At 59.7% G+C, this 22179-nt stretch overlaps 2 protein-coding genes across 5 annotated transcripts in view; one reads left to right on the forward strand and one right to left on the reverse strand.

Annotated features, from left to right (window-relative positions):
* The window catches only part of C3 (complement C3), a 28843-nt gene extending 13740 nt beyond the window's left edge, over positions 1-15103 (forward strand). The window contains exons 17-40 of one of the 4 annotated variants that reach the window (XM_065664639.1): positions 6-206; positions 1073-1232; positions 1454-1539; positions 2275-2414; positions 2517-2729; positions 3416-3482; positions 3814-3900; positions 3982-4185; positions 4408-4483; positions 4555-4714; positions 4856-4951; positions 5071-5221; positions 6259-6422; positions 7061-7219; positions 7913-8063; positions 8143-8194; positions 8351-8438; positions 8643-8732; positions 9645-9750; positions 9998-10090; positions 10812-10898; positions 11637-11720; positions 13214-13349; positions 14899-15103. In XM_065664639.1, the coding sequence (XP_065520711.1) occupies positions 6-206; positions 1073-1232; positions 1454-1539; positions 2275-2414; positions 2517-2729; positions 3416-3482; positions 3814-3900; positions 3982-4185; positions 4408-4483; positions 4555-4714; positions 4856-4951; positions 5071-5221; positions 6259-6422; positions 7061-7219; positions 7913-8063; positions 8143-8194; positions 8351-8438; positions 8643-8732; positions 9645-9750; positions 9998-10090; positions 10812-10898; positions 11637-11720; positions 13214-13349; positions 14899-15040 (2993 nt within the window). In that variant the 3' untranslated portion in view covers positions 15041-15103. The remainder of the gene's footprint in view (positions 1-5; positions 207-1072; positions 1233-1453; positions 1540-2274; positions 2415-2516; positions 2730-3415; positions 3483-3813; positions 3901-3981; positions 4186-4407; positions 4484-4554; positions 4715-4855; positions 4952-5070; positions 5222-6258; positions 6423-7060; positions 7220-7912; positions 8064-8142; positions 8195-8350; positions 8439-8642; positions 8733-9644; positions 9751-9997; positions 10091-10811; positions 10899-11636; positions 11721-13213; positions 13350-14898) is intronic. The other 3 variants (XM_065664640.1, XM_065664641.1, XM_065664642.1) reach the window with 3 other exon arrangements.
* Positions 15104-18472: 3369 nt separating this feature from the next.
* LOC136006628 (uncharacterized) lies at positions 18473-21291 on the reverse strand. The gene is made up of 3 exons (XM_065664629.1): positions 20684-21291; positions 19931-19964; positions 18473-18951 (listed from the first exon to the last, which is right to left on the reverse strand). The coding sequence occupies exons 1-3, from the start codon at positions 20903-20905 to the stop codon at positions 18473-18475; spliced, it is 735 nt and encodes a 244-aa protein (XP_065520701.1). The 5' UTR covers positions 20906-21291.
* Positions 21292-22179: the final 888 nt, after the last annotated feature.

Here is a 22179-nt window from a genome sequence, read left to right on the forward strand (position 1 = left end):
GGCAGCGGCCGAGTACAAGGACAAGGCCCTGCGCAAGTGCTGTGAGGACGGGATGAAGGAGAACCCCATGGACCACAGCTGCGAGCATCGCTCCACCTACATCCAGGACGGGGACGCTTGCGTCCAGGCCTTCCTCGACTGCTGCACCCACATCAGGACCATCCGCAGCCAGAAGCAGCGCCTGCTCCAGCTCGAGCTGGCCCGAAGCAAGTGATGGGACGTGGAGGGGGTCGGGGGGGGGGGTGGGGGGGGGTGGTTGGGGGAAGCTTCAGTGGCGCTTGGGGGATGCTTGGGTGACCCTCAGGTGATGCTTGTGCATCCCTTGGTTGATGCTTGTGCCTCCACTGGGTGATACTTGGGTGATGCTTGGGTGATGCTCGGGTGATGCTCGGGTGATGTTTGGGTGATGCTTGGGTGATGCTCAGGTGATGCTTGGGTGATGCTCGGGTGATGCTTGGGTGATGCTTGTGCATCCCTTGGTTGATGCTTGTACATCCCTTGGGTGATGCTCGGGTGATGCTTGTGCCTCCACTGGGTGATGCTCAGGTGATGCTCGGGTGATGCTTGTGCATCCCTTGGTTGATGCTTCGGCCTCCATTGGGTGATGCTTGGGTGATGCTCAAGTGACGCTTGTGTCACCATTGGGTGATGCTTGGGTGATGGTTGGGTGACCCTCAGGTGATGCTTGTGCCACCATTGGGTGATGCTTGGGTGGTGCCTGGGTGATGCTCAAGTGATGCTTGGGTGAACCTCAAGTGATGCTTGTACCACCATTGGGTGATGCTTGGGTGATGCTCAAATGATGCTTGTGCCGCCCTTGGGTGATGCTTGGGTGAACCTCAGGTGATGCTTGTGTGATGCTCAAGTGATGCTTGTGCCTCCCTTGGGTGATGCTCCAGTGATGCTTGTACCACCATTGGGTGGTGCTTGGGTGAACCTCAGGTGATGCTTGGATGATGCTCAAGTGATGCTTGTGTCTCCATTGGGTGATGCTTGGCCGATGCCCACCCATTGCTTGGCCACCCCTTGGCTGGTGCTTGGCTGATGCTGGGGTGAACGTGGCTTTGCCCAGGGCGTGGGGTCCTGAGGGTACGGTCCAGAGGCCCCATGTCCCCCCCAGGCGAGGTGGACGATGGGTTCCTGGCCGATGAGGACATCACCTCCCGGAGCCTCTTCCCTGAGAGCTGGTTGTGGCAGGAGGAGCCGCTGACGGAGCAGCCCAATGAGCTGGGGTGAGTCCCGGCCCCATGGTCCATGTGGGGCCGTAACACCAGGACCCCCCCCCAGAACCCCCCCAGGGGCTGCTTCTGACCCCATGGTGCTGCCTTGGTTCAGTTTAGGACCCATCTCCAACCTCTGGTCCAGCTCTGGGACCACCTTGGTGGCCCCTTCCACCCCCTTAGCTTGGCCTGGGGACCGTTATGACCCCCTTGGCCAATCCCATCCTCTCCAGGATCTCCACGAAGACTCTCCCTGTGTACCTCAAGGACTCCATCACCACATGGGAGGTCCTGGCTGTCAGCATCTCCAAGAGCAAGGGTACGTGATGGAGGATTCCCTGTGGAGCAAAGGAATATCCCGATCCTCAGGGACGGTCCCTGGGACTGAAGGGTCCCCTAAAGCCTGGTGGGCTTCCTTGGAGCCCGAGGGATGTCCGAGACCTTGAGAAGGGTGGAGAAGTGCCCTGGACCTTGGCGACATCCATCAAAGCTTGGGGGCGTTCCTGGGATTTGAGGGATCTCCTAAGCCTTGGGAGGACTCCATTGGACTTGAAGGATCCCCTAAGTCTTGGAAGGACTCCATGGGTCTTAGGAGGACTCAATGGGACTTGAGGGATCTCCTAAGCCTTGGAATGACTCTATTGGACTTGAAGGATCCCCTAAGCCTTGGGAGGACTCCATGGGCCTTAGGAGGACTCAATAGGACTTGAGGGATCTCCTAAGCTTTGGGAGGACTCTGTGGGTCTTAGGAGGACTCAATGGGACTTGGGGGATCTCCTAAGCTTTGGGAGGACTCCGTGGGTCTTAGGAGGACTCAATGGGACTTGAGGGATCTCCTAAGCTTCAGGAGGACTTCATTGGACTTGAAGGATCCCCTAAGTCTTCGAAGGACTCCATGGGCTTTGGGAGGACTCCATTGGACTTGAAGGATCCCCTAAGCCTTGGGAAGACTCCATGGGTCTTAGGAGGACTCAATGGGACCTGAAGGACCTCCTAACCCTTGGTGATGCCCCTGGGGTCCCCACAAGCCTGACCCAAAGCGCTCACCCCCTAGGGCTGTGCGTGGCCGACCCCTATGAGATCACGGTGATGAAGGAGTTCTTCATGGACCTGCGCCTGCCCTACTCGGTGGTGAGGAACGAGCAGGTGGAGATCCGCGCCATCCTCTACAACTACTGGACACACAAGATCACGGTAGGAAAAGGAGACCCAAGACACAGGGACCATGGGGCAAGGGTTGGGGGGGTGTCCATGGTCACCTCAACCCCATTGAGCACCATGTCCTGGGGCCCATAGGTGCGCGTGGAGCTGATGTACAACCCAGCCCTGTGCAGCGCCTCCACCACCAAGCAGCGCTACCAGCAGGTCCTCAGCCTGGAGCCCCAGTCCTCATGGGCCGTGCCCTTCGTCATCGTGCCCTTGGAGCTGGGGCTCCACGAGGTCGAGGTGAAGGCGGCCGTGCAGGGCCGCTTCGTGGCCGACGGTGTCAAGAAGAAGCTCAAAGTGGTGGTGAGTGGCCTCCACGTGGTGCTGTCTCCATCACACAGCTCAGAGCCCTGCATCCACATGGGGCTGGTACCCAGGGATGAAGGATGCTGCCCACCAAGGATGCTCAAGTGGGGCTTTTCTAGTTTGGAGCATGACATAAGGGTGCTGGTTCCTACTGGGGCAACACGGAGAGGTTGGGAAGAAGGACTCAAACCCAATCCAGCCTTGAGCATTGGAATCTCCTGGACATGGGAAAGGGCAACCCAAACCCAACCTTTATCATCGGGCTCTTCTGGAGATGAGAAACTGGGACCGAAACCCAACCTAACCTTTAGCATTAGAATCTCCTGGAGATGGGAAAGGGCAACCCAAACCAAACCTTGAGCATTGGAATCTCTTGGAGATGGGAAAGGGGGACCCAACCCCAACCTTTAGCATTGGGATCTCCTGGAGATGGAAAAGGGGGGCCCAACCCCAATCTTTAGCATTGGAATCTCCTGGAGATGGGAAAGGGCAACCCAAACCCAACCTTTAGCATTGGGATCTCTTGGAGGTGGGAAAGGGGGACCCAACCCCAACCTTTAGCATTGGGATCTCCTGGAGATGGGAAAGGGGGACCCAACCCCAACCTTGAGCATTGGGATCTCCTGGAGATGGGAAAGGGGGACCCAAACTCATCCTTTAGCACTGGACTCTCACCTCTGCAGCCCGAAGGGATGAGGGTGGAGAAGACAGTGAAGATAATCGAGCTGGACCCGAAGAAGAAGGGAGTCAGTGAGTGCCCCATTTGGTCTTGGGGATGTCTCAGCCCCACAGGGATGTTGCCTTGAGGAAAGGTCTGTGGTATCTATGGGGCAAAAGAAGTCCCACTGTGGGGCTGGGGCATCTTGGGGGATGAGGGAGGTCCTACTATGAGTATATGGGGCCAAGGGACATCCTACTTGGACCTGGCACACTCAATGGAGGAGGGACATCCTGGTGTGGCTCTGGAGCATCCTGAGGGCCAAGGGACATCCTGCTGCAGATGTGGGGCAGGGCAGGCTCAACCTCATGGTGTGGGGAGGGGACGTGATTTGGGGTCACCCATCTCTATCCTGCCCCACAGATGGGGTGCAGGAGGAGAGGGTGAAGGCTGCCAACCTCTCCGACATCGTCCCCAACACCGAGTCAGAGACCAAAGTCAGCATCCAAGGTGAGCGCAAGGGAAGGGACACGCGTGGGGCCAAGGGCTTGGGACCCTCCCGGCTTCACATCTCCCCTTCTCCTTGTCCAGGCAACCCCGTGTCCATCATGGTGGAGAAAGCCCTGGATGGGGAGAAGCTGAAGCATCTCATCGTGACACCCGCGGGCTGTGGGGAGCAGAACATGATCGGGATGACCCCCACTGTCATTGCCACCCATTACCTGGACAGCACACTGCAATGGGAGAGCCTCGGCGTCGACCGCCGCGCTGACGCCATCAACTTGATCAAGAAGGGTAAGAGCATCCCCCAAAGGGGGGAGCATCTCCAGGGTTCCTCTCTTGGGGTGCCAAATGTCCCCATCACCCAAGGGGATGAAGGAGCTTTGAAGGAGCTTTTGGGTGCCACCAGGTTGGGGATCTCTATTGGAAGCCCTGGAACGGGCTCCAGGAATGGGTCGGGGGCCTGAAGCTTGGCCGGGTGCTCCTTGAGGTGCCCAACCACCACCTCCTCCCCAGGTTACACCCAACAGCTCGCGTTCCGGAAGCCTGACAGCTCCTACGCGGCCTTCAAGAACCGTCCATCAAGCACTTGGTGAGGTCCTGCGGCCACCGTGGGTCTGGGTGACAGGGTTGGACGTGGCACTGAGGTTCTCCTGTCCCCAGGTTGACCGCTTACGTGGCCAAAGTCTTTGCCATGGCCATCAAGCTGGTAGACATCGAGCCCGAGGTGGTTTGTGGTGCGGTGAAGTGGCTCATCCTGAACAGGCAGAAGCCAGATGGGATCTTCCAAGAAGATGCTCCTGTCATCCATAAGGAGATGGTGGTATGGGGGGGGGGGGATACGAGCCCTCTTGGCTGATGGAATGGGAAGGACAATGTTGGGCGATGGGGATGAGTGCTGGGCGGCCAGAGCTTGGTGCGGAGACCACGATGCCGAGGTCTCCCTCCTCCATCTCTCACCCAGGGAGGTTACCAGGGCGCCGAGCCCGAGGTGTCGCTCACAGCCTTTGTCCTCATCGCGCTCGAGGAGGCCCGGGACATCTGCAAGGACCACGTCAACGTGAGTGACCCCATACGGGGACGGAGAGGGGACGCAACAAGGGACGAGCGCCTCAAGACGAGGGGCTCACCCCTCATAGCAGCCACCCGAGAATCCAAACTTCCCTCCTTCCTGCCCAGAGCTTGGATAACGGCATCTCCAAAGCTGCTGAATACCTGGCCCGGAGGTACCAGTCGCTGTCCCGGCCCTACACGGTGGCCCTGAGCTCCTACGCCTTGGCCTTGACAGGGAAGCTCAAGAGCGAGAAGGTTCTCATGAAGTTCTCCAAAGGTGATGTCCGACGGGATGGAGGGGGAATTATGGGTTATTGGTCATGTCCCCATGGCTGTATCCCCTTGGTTGTGTCGCCCTTGGTTGTGTCCCCTTGGTAATGTCACCTTGGACATGTCCCCTTGGTCATGACACCCCTGGTTGTGTCCCCTTGGTTGTGTCACCCATGGTCATGTCCCCTTAGTCGTGTCATCTTGGTCATGTCCCCTTGGTCATGTCACCCATGGCTGTATCCCCTTGGTCATGTCACCCCTGGTTGTGTCCCCTTGGTCGTGTCATCTTGGTCATGTCACCCATGGTTGTGTCCCCTTGGTTGTGTCACCCACGGTCCTGTCCCCTTGGTCCTGTCCCCTTGGCTGTGTCCCCTATGGGGGCTGGATGGCCACGGGCAGAGGGGCTGTGGTCAATGGCTCGATGGCCAAGTGGAGACTGAGGGGTCGGTGCTGGGCTCAGCATCATTGCTGGGGACATGGGCACGGTTGTGGTGGCACCGAGCTGGAGGGGAGCGATGGGGTCCAGAGGTACCTGGGGAGGGGGGAACCTCATGGAGAGCAATGGGACCGAGGGCAAGGTCCTTGCGCGTGGGTTGGGATGATCCCAAGGGAGGCACGGGTTGGATGGGGCAGCCTGAGCAGGTCCAAGGAGGGGATCCTGCCCCTCTGCTCTGCCTGGTGAGGCCCCACTTGGGTGCTGCACCCGGCTCTGGTGTCCTCAACATGAGGAGGACACGGAGGGACCTTCCTCAGGGATGGGACAAGGGGTGGTGGGTTCCAGCTGGAACAGGGGAAGTTCGGCTTGGAGATGAGGGAATTCTTCACTCTGAGGGCGGTGGGGCACTGGAATGGGTTGGATGGAGAACGTTTGGATGAAGCATCCCTACTCAAGGCCAGGTTGAGCGGGGCTTGGAGCACCCTGCCCTAGTGGAAGGTGATTGGACCTGGATGAGCTTTAAGCTCCCTTCCAGCCCAACGCATCCCCTTCTATGGTGTGGGGAGAACCCATCCTTAGAGGGTGCTGAGGGACCGATGTCACCCCAGAGAGCAACCGGTGGGAGGAGCGCAACGCCTTCACCTACAACATCGAGGGCACCTCCTATGCTCTGCTGGCCCTGCTGAGGATGGAGAAGCCGGAGCTGACGGGGCCGGTGGCCCGGTGGCTGGCCCAGCAGAACTACTTCGGAGGTGGCTACGGATCCACCCAGGTGGGCTACGGACACCCCTGGCACCCATGGGTGCTGCGCTGGCACCCACTGCCATGGGGATGGGGGCATGGAAGAGAGGGTTTGAGTGCTGAGGGGTCGCCAATGGCCACGGGGCTTCCAGGGACTTGGAATGTGTCATAGGGGACACATCTGGTGCCATGGGACCCTAAAGGCATTGGGGGGTGACTCAGGGCTTAGAGGGTCACCTTACGGTCCTTGGGATCCCCCGTGTCCTTGGGGAACACCCATGGTGCTATGGGACCCTAAAGGCATTGGGGGGCCTCTTGGGGGTCACCTTATGGTCCTTGGGATCCCTCATGTCCTTGGGGAACACCCCCGGTGCTATGGGACCCTAAAGGCATTGGGGGTCCTCTTAGGGGTCACCTTATGGCCCTTGGGATCCCTCATGTCCTTGAGGAACACCTCTCAAGAGCTTTAGAAACCCCACAAGCCCTGTCCCTGGGGCCACCTCCAGCCCTGTGGACCCTCATGGTCTCATCCTGTCCTGGAGGACCCCTCTGCCCCATAACACCTCCAAGGGCACGTTCCAAGTGCTTGGGGTCGCCCTGAGCTCAGGGCCACGACGGGGATGCTCCAGGCGACGTCCCCGAGCCCCGGTGCCACCGGTGTCCCTGCAGGCCACCATGCTGGTGTTCCAAGCCTTGGCCCAGTACCAGGTGGCATCTCCCCGGGAGCTCAACCTGGACCTGGACGTGTCGGTGCTGCTGCCCCGGCGCGCCAACGCCATCACCTACCGCATCGAGAGCCGCAACGCGCTGGTGGCGCGCTCCGCAGAGGTACCACGGGGGCCACGGCGGGGGGCATGGGGTGGCCCTGTCCCCTCTGTGTCGCTTCGTGTCCCACCACGGCCCTGTCCTCTCCCCATGGCCCTCGGGTGTCCCTGTCGCTTCCATGGGGGCGTTCCAAGGCTTGGGATGTCCCTGCCATGTACCCCCACGTCACCTTGTCTTGCTGGGGCCTGGAATGCCCCTGTGCCCTTCGTGTCCCTCTGAATCTTCTCATTTCCTTGGCTCCTCCACGTCCTTCAATGCCCATAGCTCCATCGCATCATGCAACGCTGTTATCTGCTCCATGTCCTTCAACACCCATCCCTCCATTGCATCATGCAATGCTGTTGTCCCCTCCGCGTCCTTCAATGCCCATCGCTCCATCGCATCATGCAACGCTGTTATCTGCTCCATGTCCTTCAACACCCATCCCTCCATCGCATCATGCAACGCTGTTGTCTGCTCCATGTCCTTCAATGCCCATCTCTCCATTGCATCATGCAACGCTATCGTCTCCTCCATGTCCTTCAGTGTCCATCCCTCCATTGTGTCACACAACGCTGTTGTCCCCTCCATGTCCTTCAACGCCCATCCCTCCATTGTGTCACACAACGCTGTTGTCCCCTCCATGTCCTTCAATGTCCATCCCTCCATGTCCATCCCGGTGTCCCTGCCCCATCTCAATGTCCCTTCTCCCCATAGACCAAGTTTAATGAGGACTTCACAGTGAAGGCCGAGGGCACGGGCAAGGGGACGATGACCGTGGTGACCATCTACAACGCCATCGTCCCCGAGAAGGACAGCAAGTGTGACAGCTTTGACCTGCGCGTGCAAGTGGAGGACGTGAAGATGGGTGAGGCCCCCACATGTCCCCCCTGTGTCCTCACTCCATGTGTGTCCCCTTCAATATCCCCTCATTGTCCCCATGACAGGCAAGGAACGGGAGGGTGCCATCCGCTCCATCAAGATCACCATCTGCACCAGGTAGGACCGTGTGCGGACATCAGGGATGTTGGAGATGGGGATGGGAATGGGGATGGTGGGGATGCCCCCATAGGGATTCTTGGGAATACGAACATGAAGGATGGAGGGGCTGGGGACAACAGGACAAGGCGGGTGGCCTCAGCCCTGTCCCCATAGGTACCTGGGCAACGTGGATGCCACCATGTCCATCCTTGACGTCTCCATGCTCACAGGCTTCTTGCCTGATGTCCAGGACCTGAAGAGGGTGAGTGTGGTCCATGGGGACACATGAGGGGGACCCAGGACCTTGCATCTTTGTGCCATTGTGTCCCACCGTGTCCCCACATGTCCCTGTGTCCCCCACGTGGCCAATGTCACCGTGTCCCACTGTGTCCCTCCATCCCTGTATCCTGACGGATGGCCCCATGTGTCCCTTGTGTCCTGCACGTGTCCATGGCCCTGTCCCCAGCTCACAGATGGGGTGGACAGGTACATCTCCAAGTTTGAGATCGACCAAGCGCAGTCAGACCGCAGCAACGTCGTCATCTACCTCGACAAGGTGGGGACATGGGGGACATGGGGATTGGGACAGGATGGGACAGGGATGGGGATGTGATGGGGCAGGGATGGGGATGTGATGGGGCAGGGATAAGGATGTGATGGGGCAGGGATAAGTATGTAATGGGACAGGGATGGGGATGTGATGACATAGGGATAAGGATGTGATGAGATAGGGATAACGATGTGATGGGACAGAGATGGGGATGTGATGGGATACGGATAAGGATGTGATGGGATAGGGATAAGGATGTGATAGGACGGGGTGGGGATGCGATGGGACAGGGATAGGGATGTGATAGGATAGGGATAAGGATGTGATGGGACAGGGGTAGGGATAGGATGGGATATGGATAAGGATGTGATGGGATAGGGATAAGGATGTGATAGGACGGGGTGGGGATGTGATGGACAGGGACAAGGATATGATAGGATAGGGATAAGGATGTGATGGGACAGGGGTGGGGATGGGATGCGATACGGATAAGGATGTGATGGGATAGGGATAAGGATGTGATGGGACAGGGATAAGGATGTGATGGGACAGGAATAGGGATGTGATGAGATAGGGACAGGGATGTGATGGGACAGGGATAAGGATGTGACGGTACAGAGGTGGGGGTGTGTTGGGAGAGGGGTGGGGATGTGATGGGGTAGGGATAAGGACGAGGACAAGGATGGGCACAGAAAGGAGCTGGGGACATGGGCAGGGATGAGGTGGGAACAAGGATGAGGATGAAGCTGGGGACAGGGGTGGGGATGCAGGTGGGGTTGGGACATGGATAGAGGCTGGAGACAGGGGTGAAGCTGGGGCCAGAGGTGGGGACAGGAAAGGGTCTCAGGGGTGGGGACAAGGCCAGGATGGCCTCAGTGCTGGGGACAGGGGTGCTGAGTGCCACCGCCGTGCCCCCAGATCTCACACAAGGCCGAGGAGTGCTTCTCCTTCAAGGCCCACCAGCAGTTCAAGGTGGGCCTGATCCAGCCCGCAGCCGTCACCGTCTACAGCTACTACAAGATCGGTGGGTGCCATGTACCCTGGTGCCACCCTTGGGTCCCCTCTTGTCCCTTTGTCCCACCCTTGGGTCCCCTCTTGTCCCTTTGTCCCACCCTTGGGGCCCCTCTTGCCCCTTTGTCCCACCCTTGGGTCCCCTCTTGCCCCTTTGTCCCACCACATCCCTTTGCTGACCCTCACCTCTGTGTGTCACTGCTCTGTCCCCACGGCTCCCACCGTGTCCCCTCCTGTCCCCCCATGTCCCCATTTCCCAGCAGATGACCGCTGCACCCGGTTCTACCACCCGGATAAGGAGGGTGGAAAACTGAGCAAGATCTGCTACAAGGATGTGTGCCGCTGTGCCGAAGGTGACGTTGGGACATGGGGACACTCTAGGTCACCGCCCCTACCACGATGGGACGTGTCACAGCCATGATAAGACACGGCATAGTGGAGGGTGGGACATCACGGTCATGATGGGACGCATCATTGCGGATGATGGGATGTCATGGTTGTGACGGGACACGTCGTTGTGGATGATGGGATGTCATGGTTGTGACGGGACACGTCATTGTGGGTGGTGGGACGTCATGGTTATGATGGGACACATCATTGTGGTGATGGGATGTCATGGTTGTGATGGGACTTGTCATTGTGGATGATGGGATGTCATGGTTGTGATGGGACACGTCATTGTGGTGATGGGATGTCATGGTTGTGATGGGACACGTCGTTGTGGATGATGGGATGTCATGGTTGTGATGGGACACGTCACTGTGATGATGGGATGTCATGGTTGTGATGGGACACGTCATTGTGGATGATGGGATGTCACGGTTGTGACCGGACACGTCATTGTGGGTGGTGGGACGTCATGGTTGTGATGGGACACGTCATTGTGGATGATGGGATGTCATGGTTGTGAGCGGACACGTCATTGTGGGTGGTGGGACGTCATGGTTGTGATGGGACGCATCATTGACTGCAATGGAGCCGTGTCCCTGCCATGGTGGGACACGTCCCTGCCATGGTGGGACGTGCCACTGCCACAACAGACCTTGTCATGGCCCTGTCCCCATGTCCCTGCAGAGAACTGCTTCAAGCGGAAGGACGATGATGTTCCCATGACCATCAACCAACGCATTGAGCGCGCCTGCGAGCCGGGAGTTGACTATGGTGGGGCACGGGGACATGGGGCATGGGGCCATTCGGGACATGGGGGACATGGGGACATGGGGACATTCGGGACATGGGGGACATGGGGCATGGGGACATGGGGCCATGGGGGACATGGGGGACATGGGGCCATGGGGGACATGGGGGCCATGGGGACATGAGGGACATGGGGGACATGGGGGACATGGGGGCCATGGGGACATGGGGGACATGGGGGACATGGGGCCATGGGGGACATGGGGACATGGGGGACATGGGGGACATGGGGACATGGGGACATGAGGGACATGGGGGACATGGGGACATGGGGACATGGGGGACATGGGACATGGGGACATGGGGGACATGGGGGACATGGGGCCATGGGTGACATGGGGGACATGGGGACATGGGGACATGAGGGACATGGGGGACATGGGGATATGGGTGACATGGGTGACATGGGGGACATGGGGACATGGGGGACATGGGGGACATGGTGGGACTTGGTGGGACATGGGCGACACAGGGTACATGGGGGCATGGGGGACATGGGTCACGGGGCACATGAGGGGACATAGATGTGGATGGGGCCATGAAAGGCCATTGACAACACAGGGAGCACGGAGACACAGGAGGCGACATGAAGGGACAAGGACAGGCGGGGACATAGAGGGTGGAGAGGTGGGGACATGGGGACCCCCAAGTGCAGTGGGGCCACCCTGGGGCTGGGGGTGACGCAGTGATGTCCATCCCCAGTGTACAAGGTGAAGCTGGTGGCAATGGAGGAGACGCCGTCCCATGACAACTACATCATGACCATCCTCTCCGTCATCAAGATGGGTACGAGCACCCCAGGGTGGGGGGACAAGGCCACCCTGAGGGACATGGTGGGGTCACCTGCTGCTGGGGACATGAGTTAGGTTGGTGTCAGCCAGTGGCACTGAGGACGCCCATTGGGAAGGGACACCCAGATGGGTTGGTGTCACTCAATGGTGCTGGGGACACCCATTGGGAAGGGCATCACCCAGCTGGGTTGATGTCACCCAGTGGCACTGGGGACACCCAGTTGGGTTGGTGTCACCCAATGGCATTAGGGACACCCATTGTGAAGGGACATCCAGTTGTGTTGGTGACACCCAATGGCATTAGGGACACCCATTGGAAAGGGACACCCAGTTGGGTTGGTGTCACTCAGTGGTGCTGGGGACACCCATGGGGGAGGGACATCCAGTTGAGTTGGTGTCACCCAATGGCATTGAGGACACCCATTGGAGAGGGAAACCCAGATGGGTTGGTGTCACCCAATGGCACTGGGGACACCCAGTTGGGTTGGCATCACCCAATGACACTGGGGACACCCATTGGGGTGGGACATCCAGTTGGGTTGGTGTCACCCAATGGCACTGGGGACACCCATTGGAGAGGGAAACCCAGATGGGTTGGTGTCACCCAATAGCACTGGGGACACCCAGTTGGGTTGGCATCACCCAATGACACTGGGGACACCCATTGGGGTGGGACATCCAGTTGGGTTGGTGTCACCCAATGGCACTGGGGACACCCGTTGGAGAGGGAAACCCAAATGGGTTGGTGTCACCCAATGGCACTGGGGACACCCATTGGGAAGGGACACCCAGTTGGGTTGGTGTCACTCAATGGTGCTGGGGCACCCAGTTGTGTTGGCATCACCCAATGGCCCTGGGGTCACCCATTGGGGTGGGACATCCAGTTGGGTTGGGGTCACCCAATGGCACTGGGGACACCCATTGGGAAGGGACACCCAGTTGGGTTGGTGTCACTCAGTGGTGCTGGGGCACCCAGTTGGGTTGGCATCACCCAATGACACTGGGGACACCCATTGGGGAGGGACATCCAGTTGGGTTGGTGTCACCCAATGGCACTGGGGACACCCGTTGGAGAGGGAAACCCAAATGGGTTGGTGTCACCCAATGGCACTGGGGACACCCATTGGGAAGGGACACCCAGTTGGGTTGGTGTCACTCAGTGGTGCTGGGGACACCCATTGGGGAGAGACATCCAGTTGGGTTGGTGTCACCCAATGGCACTGGGGACACCCATTGGGAAGGGACACCCAGTTGGGTTGGTGTCACTCAGTGGTGCTGGGGCACCCAGTTGGGTTGGCATCACCCAATGGCCCTGGGGTCACCCAGTTGGGTTGGCGACATCCAAGGGCGCTGGAGGGATCTGGTGTCACCCATGGCTGGTGATGCCACCAATGGGGATTGAGGGTCCCCATTGTGGACCCCACCAAAGCAGGTGCCCCTGCTGTGCCGGGGGGGAGGTGACGTGCACCCTGTGTCCTATGGGGACAGGCACCGATGAGGACCCAGCAAGAAGCAACCGGACCTTCGTGAGCCACCGGCAGTGCCGCGATGCTCTGAAGCTCCAGCTGGGCCAGGACTACCTGCTCTGGGGGCTGGCTACCGACATGTGGGTCACCGGCAACCGGTACGGACGTGGGGACATGGAGGGGGGGTCCTGGGGACACGGGAACATGGTGGGATGTGGGGGACATGAGGAGGTCTGGAGACACGTGGCCATGGGGGACATGGGGGGCATGGGTAGATGTGGGGACACACGGCCGTGGTGACACCAGATATGGGACATGGGGCATATGGGGGACATGGGGGACACAGGGGACACGGGGCATAGGGGACATGGGACATAGGGGATGTGGGTAGGCTTGGAGACACGGGGCCATGGTGACACTAGATATGGGACATATGGGGGACACGGGGCATAGGGGACATGGGACATTGGTGACATGGGTAGGTTTGGAGACACATGGTCATGGTGACACATGGGGGACACTGGGGACATAGGTAGATATGAAGACACATGGCCATGATGACACGAGATATTGGACTTTGGAAGCGTGGGGGACATGGGGCATGGAGGACATGGGGCATGGGGGACATGGGGCATAGGGGACGTGGGTAGGTTTGGAGACACATGGCCATGGTGACACTAGATATGGAGTGAGACCCATGGCGGGCATAGGGGGCATGGGCAGGTTTGGAGACACATGGCCATGGTGACACTAGACATGGGACATGGGGGATATGGGACATGAAGACATGGGACATGGCGAACATAGGACATAGGGGTCATGGGACATGGGGGACATAGGACATAGGGGACATGGGACATGGGGGACATAGGACATAGGGGACATGGGACATGGAGGACATAAAACATAGGGGAAATGGGACATGGGGGACATAAGACACAGGGGACATGGGACAAAGGGGACATGGGACATGGGTGTCATGGGTAGGTTTGGAGCCACGTGGCCATGGTGACACATGGGGGTCATGAGGGACATGGAGGACATAGGACATGGGGGACATGGGGGTCAAGGGTAGGTTTGGAGACACGTGGCCATAGTGACACTAGACATTGGTCATAGGGGACATGGGGGACATGGGTAGGTTTGGAGACACATGGCCATGGTGACACTAGACATGGGACGTGGGGCATATGGGGGACATGGGGGACATCGGACATTGGAGACATTGGACATGGGTGGGTTTGGAGACAAAAGGCCATGGTGACACTACACATGGGACATGGGGGATATGGGACATGAAGACATGGGACATGGAGAACATAGGACATAGGGGACATGGGACATGGAGGACATAAGACATGGGGGACATGGAACATGGAGGACATAGGACATAGAGGACATGGGACATGGGTGTCATGGGTAGGTTTGGAGCCACGTGGCCATGGTGACACATGGGGGTCATGAGGGACATGGAGGACATAGGACATGAGGGACACGGGACATGGGTGTCATGAGTAGATACGGAGCCGGGCGGCCACGGTGCCACTGACACCCAAGCATTCCCCCTCCCCACACCTGAGATTCTCCAGTGTCTCGTACAGGGTTGTGCACCCCCATTGCCCATCCCTTGTGTGTCCCGTCCCCCCCCCCCCACCGAGGTGCCACCTCCTTCTGACCATGCCCCCCTTGGTGTCCCCTTGTCTCCAGCTTCTCCTACCTCATTGGCAAGGACACGTGGCTGGAGGCCTGGCCCTCGGAGGCAGCGTGCCAGGAGCCCGACCTACAAGCCCTGTGCCAGGACTTCGTGGAGTTTGCTGAGGCCATGACCATGTTTGGGTGCCCCTCGTGAGCACCCATGGGTGCTCCCCACCCTCCTGCCCCTTGGTTTTGGGTTAAAAAGGTTCTTTCTGATCGCCTGGCTCTGGATCTGCGTTGGGTCATGGGGACACCATAGGGGACAATAGGGGGGTGAGGCCTTTAGGGCGGTCATGGGGGCAAGAGGAGTGTGGGGACTCCATAGGGGATGATGGGATCATGGGGACACCATAGGGGTGATGGGGACTCCATAGGGGATGATGGGATCATGGGGACACCATAGGGGTTGTGGGGACTCCATAGAGGATGATGGGATCGCAGGGACACCATAGGGGTCATGGGGACTCCATAGGGGATGATGGGATCATGGGGACACCATAGGGGTCATGGGGACTCCATAGGGGATGATGGGGTCATGGGGACCTCGTAGAGAGCAATGGGGTTCCATAGGTGACCACACACTTGGTGCGCAGCCCCTGCTGCACGCTGCGGCACCTCTGAGGCTCAGGCCTGAAGGCTGGTGGCGATTCCCCAGCGGCTCGTATAGGGTTGTGCATGGGGTCACGATGCTCTGGACCCTCCAGACCCCAACCCAGAGGCTTGGGTCCCTCCCTGGAAGCCTGTGGGGACCCCTTTGCCCACCCTCAAAGGCCTCAAGCCTGGAGAGCAGTGGGGATTCTCCAGTGTCTTGTATAGGGTTGGGCACGGGGGTGAGCCAGGGGAGGCCAGGATGGCCCCCCCCCCCAGGTTGAAGGCTGGAATTGGATGAAAGGAAGGGGAGTAAGGGGCAAATCCAGGGGTGTTAGGGGCTAATTGGGGTGGCCTGGGGCAGTTTTGGGGGGTCAGGTCTATATTGGGGGGTCAGGGCTATGCTGGGCTCTCTGGGTCAATTGGGGGGTCCGGGGTAGATTTGGGAGTGCAAGGGCAAATCTATGGGTCTGGGGGGGGTCGAAATGGGGGTGCAGGGGCTATTTCAGGGGGGAGGGGGGTGTCAAGGCCAACCCAGTTCCTCCCCATTCCCCACATCCTTTGCGCTGCAGTGGAGATTCTCTGCTGGCTGCTATGAGGTTGCTACCCCCCCTCCCCAACTTCCGGTTGGGGGGGTGAATGCGGTGCCGTGGGGGGGGGTGGGACCTGTATGTGACCCCCCCCCCTTTCCCCCCCTTTGTTCTTGTTTCCTGCTGCTGAGGCCGGATGAGGCCACAGGGGAGGGGGGGGAAATGGGAGGGACCAAAGAGGGGGCTGGGGGGGTGGGGTGTGCATATACATGTATATGTGCATTGGCACATGTATGTGCATGCAGATGTGTGGGTTCATCCACATGCGTACAGGAGCATAAATAACTTTATTAATCAATAAATAATCATCATTAATCAATAAATTAAGGTCTTAATTTAAGGGAGGGGGAGGGACCCCCCCAGGCCTGCTGGGGGGGGGGGGGGGGTGGAACCTGCAGGGACCCCACTTCTCTGATCCCCAATGGCCCCACCATGGGGGGGTTCAGAGGTCTCCAAGTGTCCAGCATCAGGGTGCCCCCAAATGGCCACCATGGGGGGGTCCAAGGGCCCTTGGTGTCCCCAACCTCAGAGGTCACCAGCACCATGGGGCATGGGGGTCAGCAGTGGGCCTTGGTGTCCCTTGGTGTCCCCAGGTCTCTGGTTATGGGGGTCAGCGACGTCCATTGGTGTCCATTGATGCCCATTGACGTCCTTTGGTGTCCATTGGTGTCCATTGACGTCCACCGACGTCCTTTGGTGTCCATTGATATCTTTGGTGTCCATTGACGTCCACCGACGTCCTTTGGTGTCCATTGACATCTTTGGTGTCCATTGATATCCTTTGGTGTCCATTGATGTCCATTAACATCCACTGACGTCCCTTAATCTCTGTGGTTGGGGGTCTTGGCACCCAAACTTCAGTGCATGGAGGTCAGCAATGTCCCTTAATGCCACTTAATGTCCCTTGATGTCCCCAGGTCTCTGGTCATGGGGGTTAGCAATGTCCACTGATGTCCATTGATGTCCCTCAATCTCCGGTCATGGTGGTCTTGGGACCCAAGTCTCAAGGCATAGAGGTCTACAACGTCCCTTAATGCCACTTAATGTGCCTTGATGTCCCCAAATCTCTGGTCATGGTGGTCTTGGCACCCAAACCTCAATGTGTGGAGGTCAGCAATGTCCCTTAATGCCACTTAATGTCCCTTGATGTCCCCAGGTCTCTGGTCATGGGGGTTAGCAATGTCCACTGATGTCCATTGATGTCCCTCAATCTCCGGTCATGGTGGTCTTGGGACCCAAGTCTCAAGGCATAGAGGTCTACAACGTCCCTTAATGCCACTTAATGTGCCTTGATGTCCCCAAATCTCTGGTCATGGTGGTCTTGGCACCCAAACCTCAATGTGTGGAGGTCAGCAATGTCCCTTAATGCCACTTAATGTCCCTTAATGTCCTCAGGTCTCTGGTCACGGGGATCAGCAACGTCCATTGATGTCAATGTCAAATGGACATCGATGTCCCTTAATCTCTGGTCATGGGGGTCTTAGGACCCAAACCTCAGTGCATGCAGGTCAGCAATGTCCATTGATGTCCATTGATGGGTGTCCACTGAGGTCAGCAATGTCCATTGATGTCCATTGATTGATGCCCATTGATGTCCATTGATGGATGTCCATTGATGTCCATTGATGGATGCCCATGGAGGTCAGCAATGTCCATTGATGTCCATTGATGTCCACTGATGAATGTCCATTGAGGTCAGTGATGTCAATTGATGTCCATTGATGGATGCCCATTATGGTCATCAATGTCCATTGAAGTCCATTGATGGATGTCTATTGGGGTCAGCAATGTCCATTGATGGATGTCCATTGAGGTCAGCGATGTCAACTGATGTCCATTGATGGATGCCCATTGTGGTCAGCAATGTCCATTGATGTCCATTGATGGATTTCCATTGAGGTCAGTGATGTCCGTTGATGGATGCCCATCGATGTCCACTGATGAATGTCCATTGAGGTCAGTGATGTCCACTGATGTCCACTGATGGATGCCCACTGAGGTCAGCGATGTCCGTTGATGGACGTCCATTGAGGTCAGCGATGTCCATTGATGTCCATTGATGAATGCCCATTGATGGCCACTGATGGATGCCCATTGAGGTCAGCAATGTCCATTGATGGATGCCCATTGAGGTCAGCGATGTCCATTGATGGACGTCCATTGAGGTCAGCGATGTCCATTGATGTCCATTGATGAATGCCCATTGATGGCCACTGATGGATGCCCACTGAGGTCAGCAATGTCCATTGATGGACGTCCATTGAGGTCAGCGATGTCCATTGATGTCCATTGATGAATGCCCATTGATGGCCACTGATGGATGCCCACTGAGGTCAGCGATGTCCGTTGATGCCCTCAATGTCCCTCAGTGTCCCCATCTCCAGCCACATTGCTCTCGCCACCCAACCTCAACCCATGCCCCCCTCCAACGCCCCCCTGCCTGCACCCACGGGGGCTCCGCTGCCCCCGTCCCCCGCGATGCGCAGCAGCCCCACGAAGTTCCCCTCCCGCTCGTCCTGCTCCAGCTGCCACCCGGTCCCGGCCCTCCCCGCGTCCCCGACCAGCGCCAGGCTCAGCCGCTCCCCGGCACGGAGCCGCCGCACGGCCTGGACCAGAGCCGAGCGCACGGGGCCGTGGCCGTCGCGCAGCGCCACGGGCACCGCGAGCAGCGGCCGCGGGGCCCCCGAGCGGCGGAGCTGGAGGGTGACGGTGCCCGGGGGACACGCAGGGGCCGTGCAGGTGAGGGCGAGCTGCCCATAGAGCAGGTAGAGCCCGGCCGTCGTCACCCGCAGGACCCCGGCCGAAGCCTGAACGTCGCCGCTGAGGAAGACGCCGCTGATGCCGTGCTCGTAGCGCCAGAGAGGGGAGGATGGCGGCGATAGGGAGCCTGCGGGGGGAGAGGGAGAGGGGTGGTGAGGGGGGGGGGACATGGGTGCACGCGAGGGGAGATGGGTTCTGCAGCTCTCCTCGGTGTGCCCGCGGCACTGCGGCTCGGCCAGGCGGGTAGGACAAAGGGACCACAGGGATGGAGAATGCTCCGTGACACCCTGGGGACCACAGGGATGGAGAATGCTCCATGACACCCTGGGGACCACAGGGACGGAGGATGCTCCATGACACCCTGGGTACCAAAAGGACAGAGGATGCTCCATGACACCCTGGGGACCACAGGGATGGAGGATGCTCCATGACACCCTGGGTACCAAAAGGACAGAGGATGCTCCATGACACCCTGGGTACCACAGGGACGGAGGATGCTCCATGACACCCTGGGGACCACAGGGATGGAGAATGCTCCATGACACCCTGGGGACCACAGGGATGGAGGATGCTCCATGACACCCTGGGTACCAAAAGGACAGAGGATGCTCCATGACACCCTGGGGACCACAGGGACGGAGGATGCTCCATGACACCCTGGGTACCACAGGGATGGAGGATGCTCCATGACACCCTGGGTACCAAAAGGACAGAGGATGCTCCATGACACCCTGGGTACCACAGGGACGGAGGATGCTCCATGACACCCTGGGTACCAGAAGGACAGAGGATGCTCCATGACACCCTGGGGACCACAGGGATGGAGGATGCTCCATGACACACTGGGGACCACAGGGATGGAGGATGCTCCATGGCAACGGAGGATGCTCCATGACACCCTGGGAACCCTGTGACACCACAGCCGCCCTGTGACACGTCCGGATACTGCAGGCCTTGGGGTGACGTTTCCATTGTGAGGGCGGAAGGGGGAACCCACAGGAGGGTTTTCGAGATGACTGAGCCGCCCACCTAAGGAAGGGCCTGTCCCCACCTCCCTTGTCCCCACAGGGAGCCCCTCATGGTGGCCTCAGGCCTTGGGGACTTACCGGCACTCAGCAGCATGTGGGCAGCTGTGGCAGCCTGAGGAGAGAAAGGAAACGAGTGTCAGGAAGCACCCAAAGCATCCTTGTCCCCAGTGCGTCCCTCAGGGAAGGGGAAGTTGGCGTCGCATTGGGATGTGGGGACTTTCCAGCATCCCTCCGGGTACTCTGGGGGGTCCCCAAGCAAGGGGGCGAGCCCTGGATCTGGGGGGATTTGGTGTGTTTGGGGGTGGGAAACTGAGGCACGGGGAAGGATTTGGGGTCTCCAAGAGGCAGGCAGGGGGTGGATACCCCATTGGTCAGCAGGGAGGGAGGGAGGGATGGATGGACGGATAGATGATGGATGGATGGATGGACACCACCAGGATGTGCAACCTGGACATTGGAGGAACAGACATCCAGAAGGATGGGAAGGATGGAGGGAGGGATGGGTGGATGGATGAGGGATTGATGATGGATGGATGGTGAATGGATGAAGGGGTAGATGATGGACGACGGACGGATGGATGGACACCACCAGGACGTGCAGCCTGGATGGACACCGGAGGAACAGACGCGCCGAAGGATGGGAAGGGGAAGCCCGGACGGGCACCCAGAGGGACGGGCAGACACCCAGACGGATGCTTGGACCAGGGCACACAGACGGACACCAGAGCAGAGACCCTTGGACACCGGGACCACGGGGGAGACACCAGGACAGACACTCGGACGCTGGGACAGACGGACCCGGGGGGGGGGGGGGGGGGCACGGACACGGACCTGCGGCGGGGTCCCCCTCTGGAGCATCCCCCAATGGAGCATCCCCAGGAGCGCGGCGGCCGCTGCGGCGGCTCCGAGAGCGGCGGCTCCGAGCGCGGCGAGAACCGGGAAGAGGCGGCGGCGGCTCCGGTCCCGGTCCCGGTCCCGGCTCCGGCTCCGGTCCCAATCGAGGTCGCGGCCGGGAGGCAGCGGCGGGGCCTCGGGGTCGGCGATCGGCGGCATCGCAGCGGGGACCGAGCGGCGGAGCCGCCTCTTAAAGGGACCGGAGAGGGGAGGGACCGGGGCGGGGACCGGAGGTGGGGACCGGCCGGAAAGGAACCAGCGGCCTCGGGGGCGGGGGGAGCCCGGGAGGGACACGGGAGGGGATGGGATGGGATGGGGGGGATCCAGCCTGGGTGACGTCACCTCCCCCCCCCCCCCGCGGGGATTTCGCCTCGTCCGGTCGCTTCCTGCTCGTGGGGGGGGGACACAAATCGGGAATGGGAAGGGGATGGGGGGGGAGGGACGTGACACAATGGGGGGGGGGAGGGGGCGGCTTCCTGGGTTCAACACCCGGCCCCCCCTGTGCAAAGCCAAGGGGTGGCCAAGGGAGGGACCCCCCCATTGAGAACACCCCCCTATGGAAACCCCACCCCTATGGGAGACCCCCCCCATTGAGAACATCCCCCCCCCCCACGGGAAACACCCCCCTATGGGAGACCCCCCCATTGAGAACATACCCCCCCCCCCAGTAAACACCCCCCTATGGGAGACCCCCCCATTGAGAACATACCCCCCCCCCCCAGTAAACACCCCCCTATGGGAGCCCCCCCATTGAGAACACCCCCACACCCCATGGAAAGTACCCCCCTATGGGAGACCCCCCCATTGAGAACAGCCCCCCCCCCCCAGGGAAAACCCCCCCTATGGGAAATCCCCCCACAGAAGAGCCCCCCCCAAGGAAGACCCCGGCCATGGGACCTCTCCCCCCCCAAGACAACCCCCCATGGGAGCCCCCCCAAGTGCCCCCCCTATATAAGCCCCCCATGGAAACCCCCTCGAAATGGGACCCTCATCTATGCCCCCCCCCAGTACCCCCCTAACTCCTATGGGGTCCTTATGGGGTTCCCCCCATAAGTGAGCCCCCCCTCCCCATAACAGCCTCCCCACGGGGGGACACCCCCCCCCCCCCATTGGGGAGTTCCCTGCCAGGCCCCGCCCCTTTCCCTGACCTCTCCCCCTTTAGCCCCGCCCCTTCTGTAGCCCAGCCCCCTTTCCGTGCACCCCTGAAGGGCACAGGAGGCCACGCCCCCTCCCCTCTGTTGAACCAATCAGCGCTCTCGCGGGCGAGTGACGCCAGCGGACACGCCGACGGGGGGGGGGGAGGTGCCGGAAGACCGCGCGTCACGTGACTCCGTGCGCTCGGTGCTGGGCCGGGAGGGAGGGGAATGGGGGGGGGAGGGAGAGACGAGGGAACAGCCGGGAGGGCGGGGGAGTGGGCGGGGCTTAGAGGGGGT

This window comes from Lathamus discolor, unplaced genomic scaffold, assembly GCF_037157495.1.
Source record: "Lathamus discolor isolate bLatDis1 unplaced genomic scaffold, bLatDis1.hap1 Scaffold_51, whole genome shotgun sequence".
Taxonomy (NCBI): domain Eukaryota; kingdom Metazoa; phylum Chordata; class Aves; order Psittaciformes; family Psittacidae; genus Lathamus; species Lathamus discolor.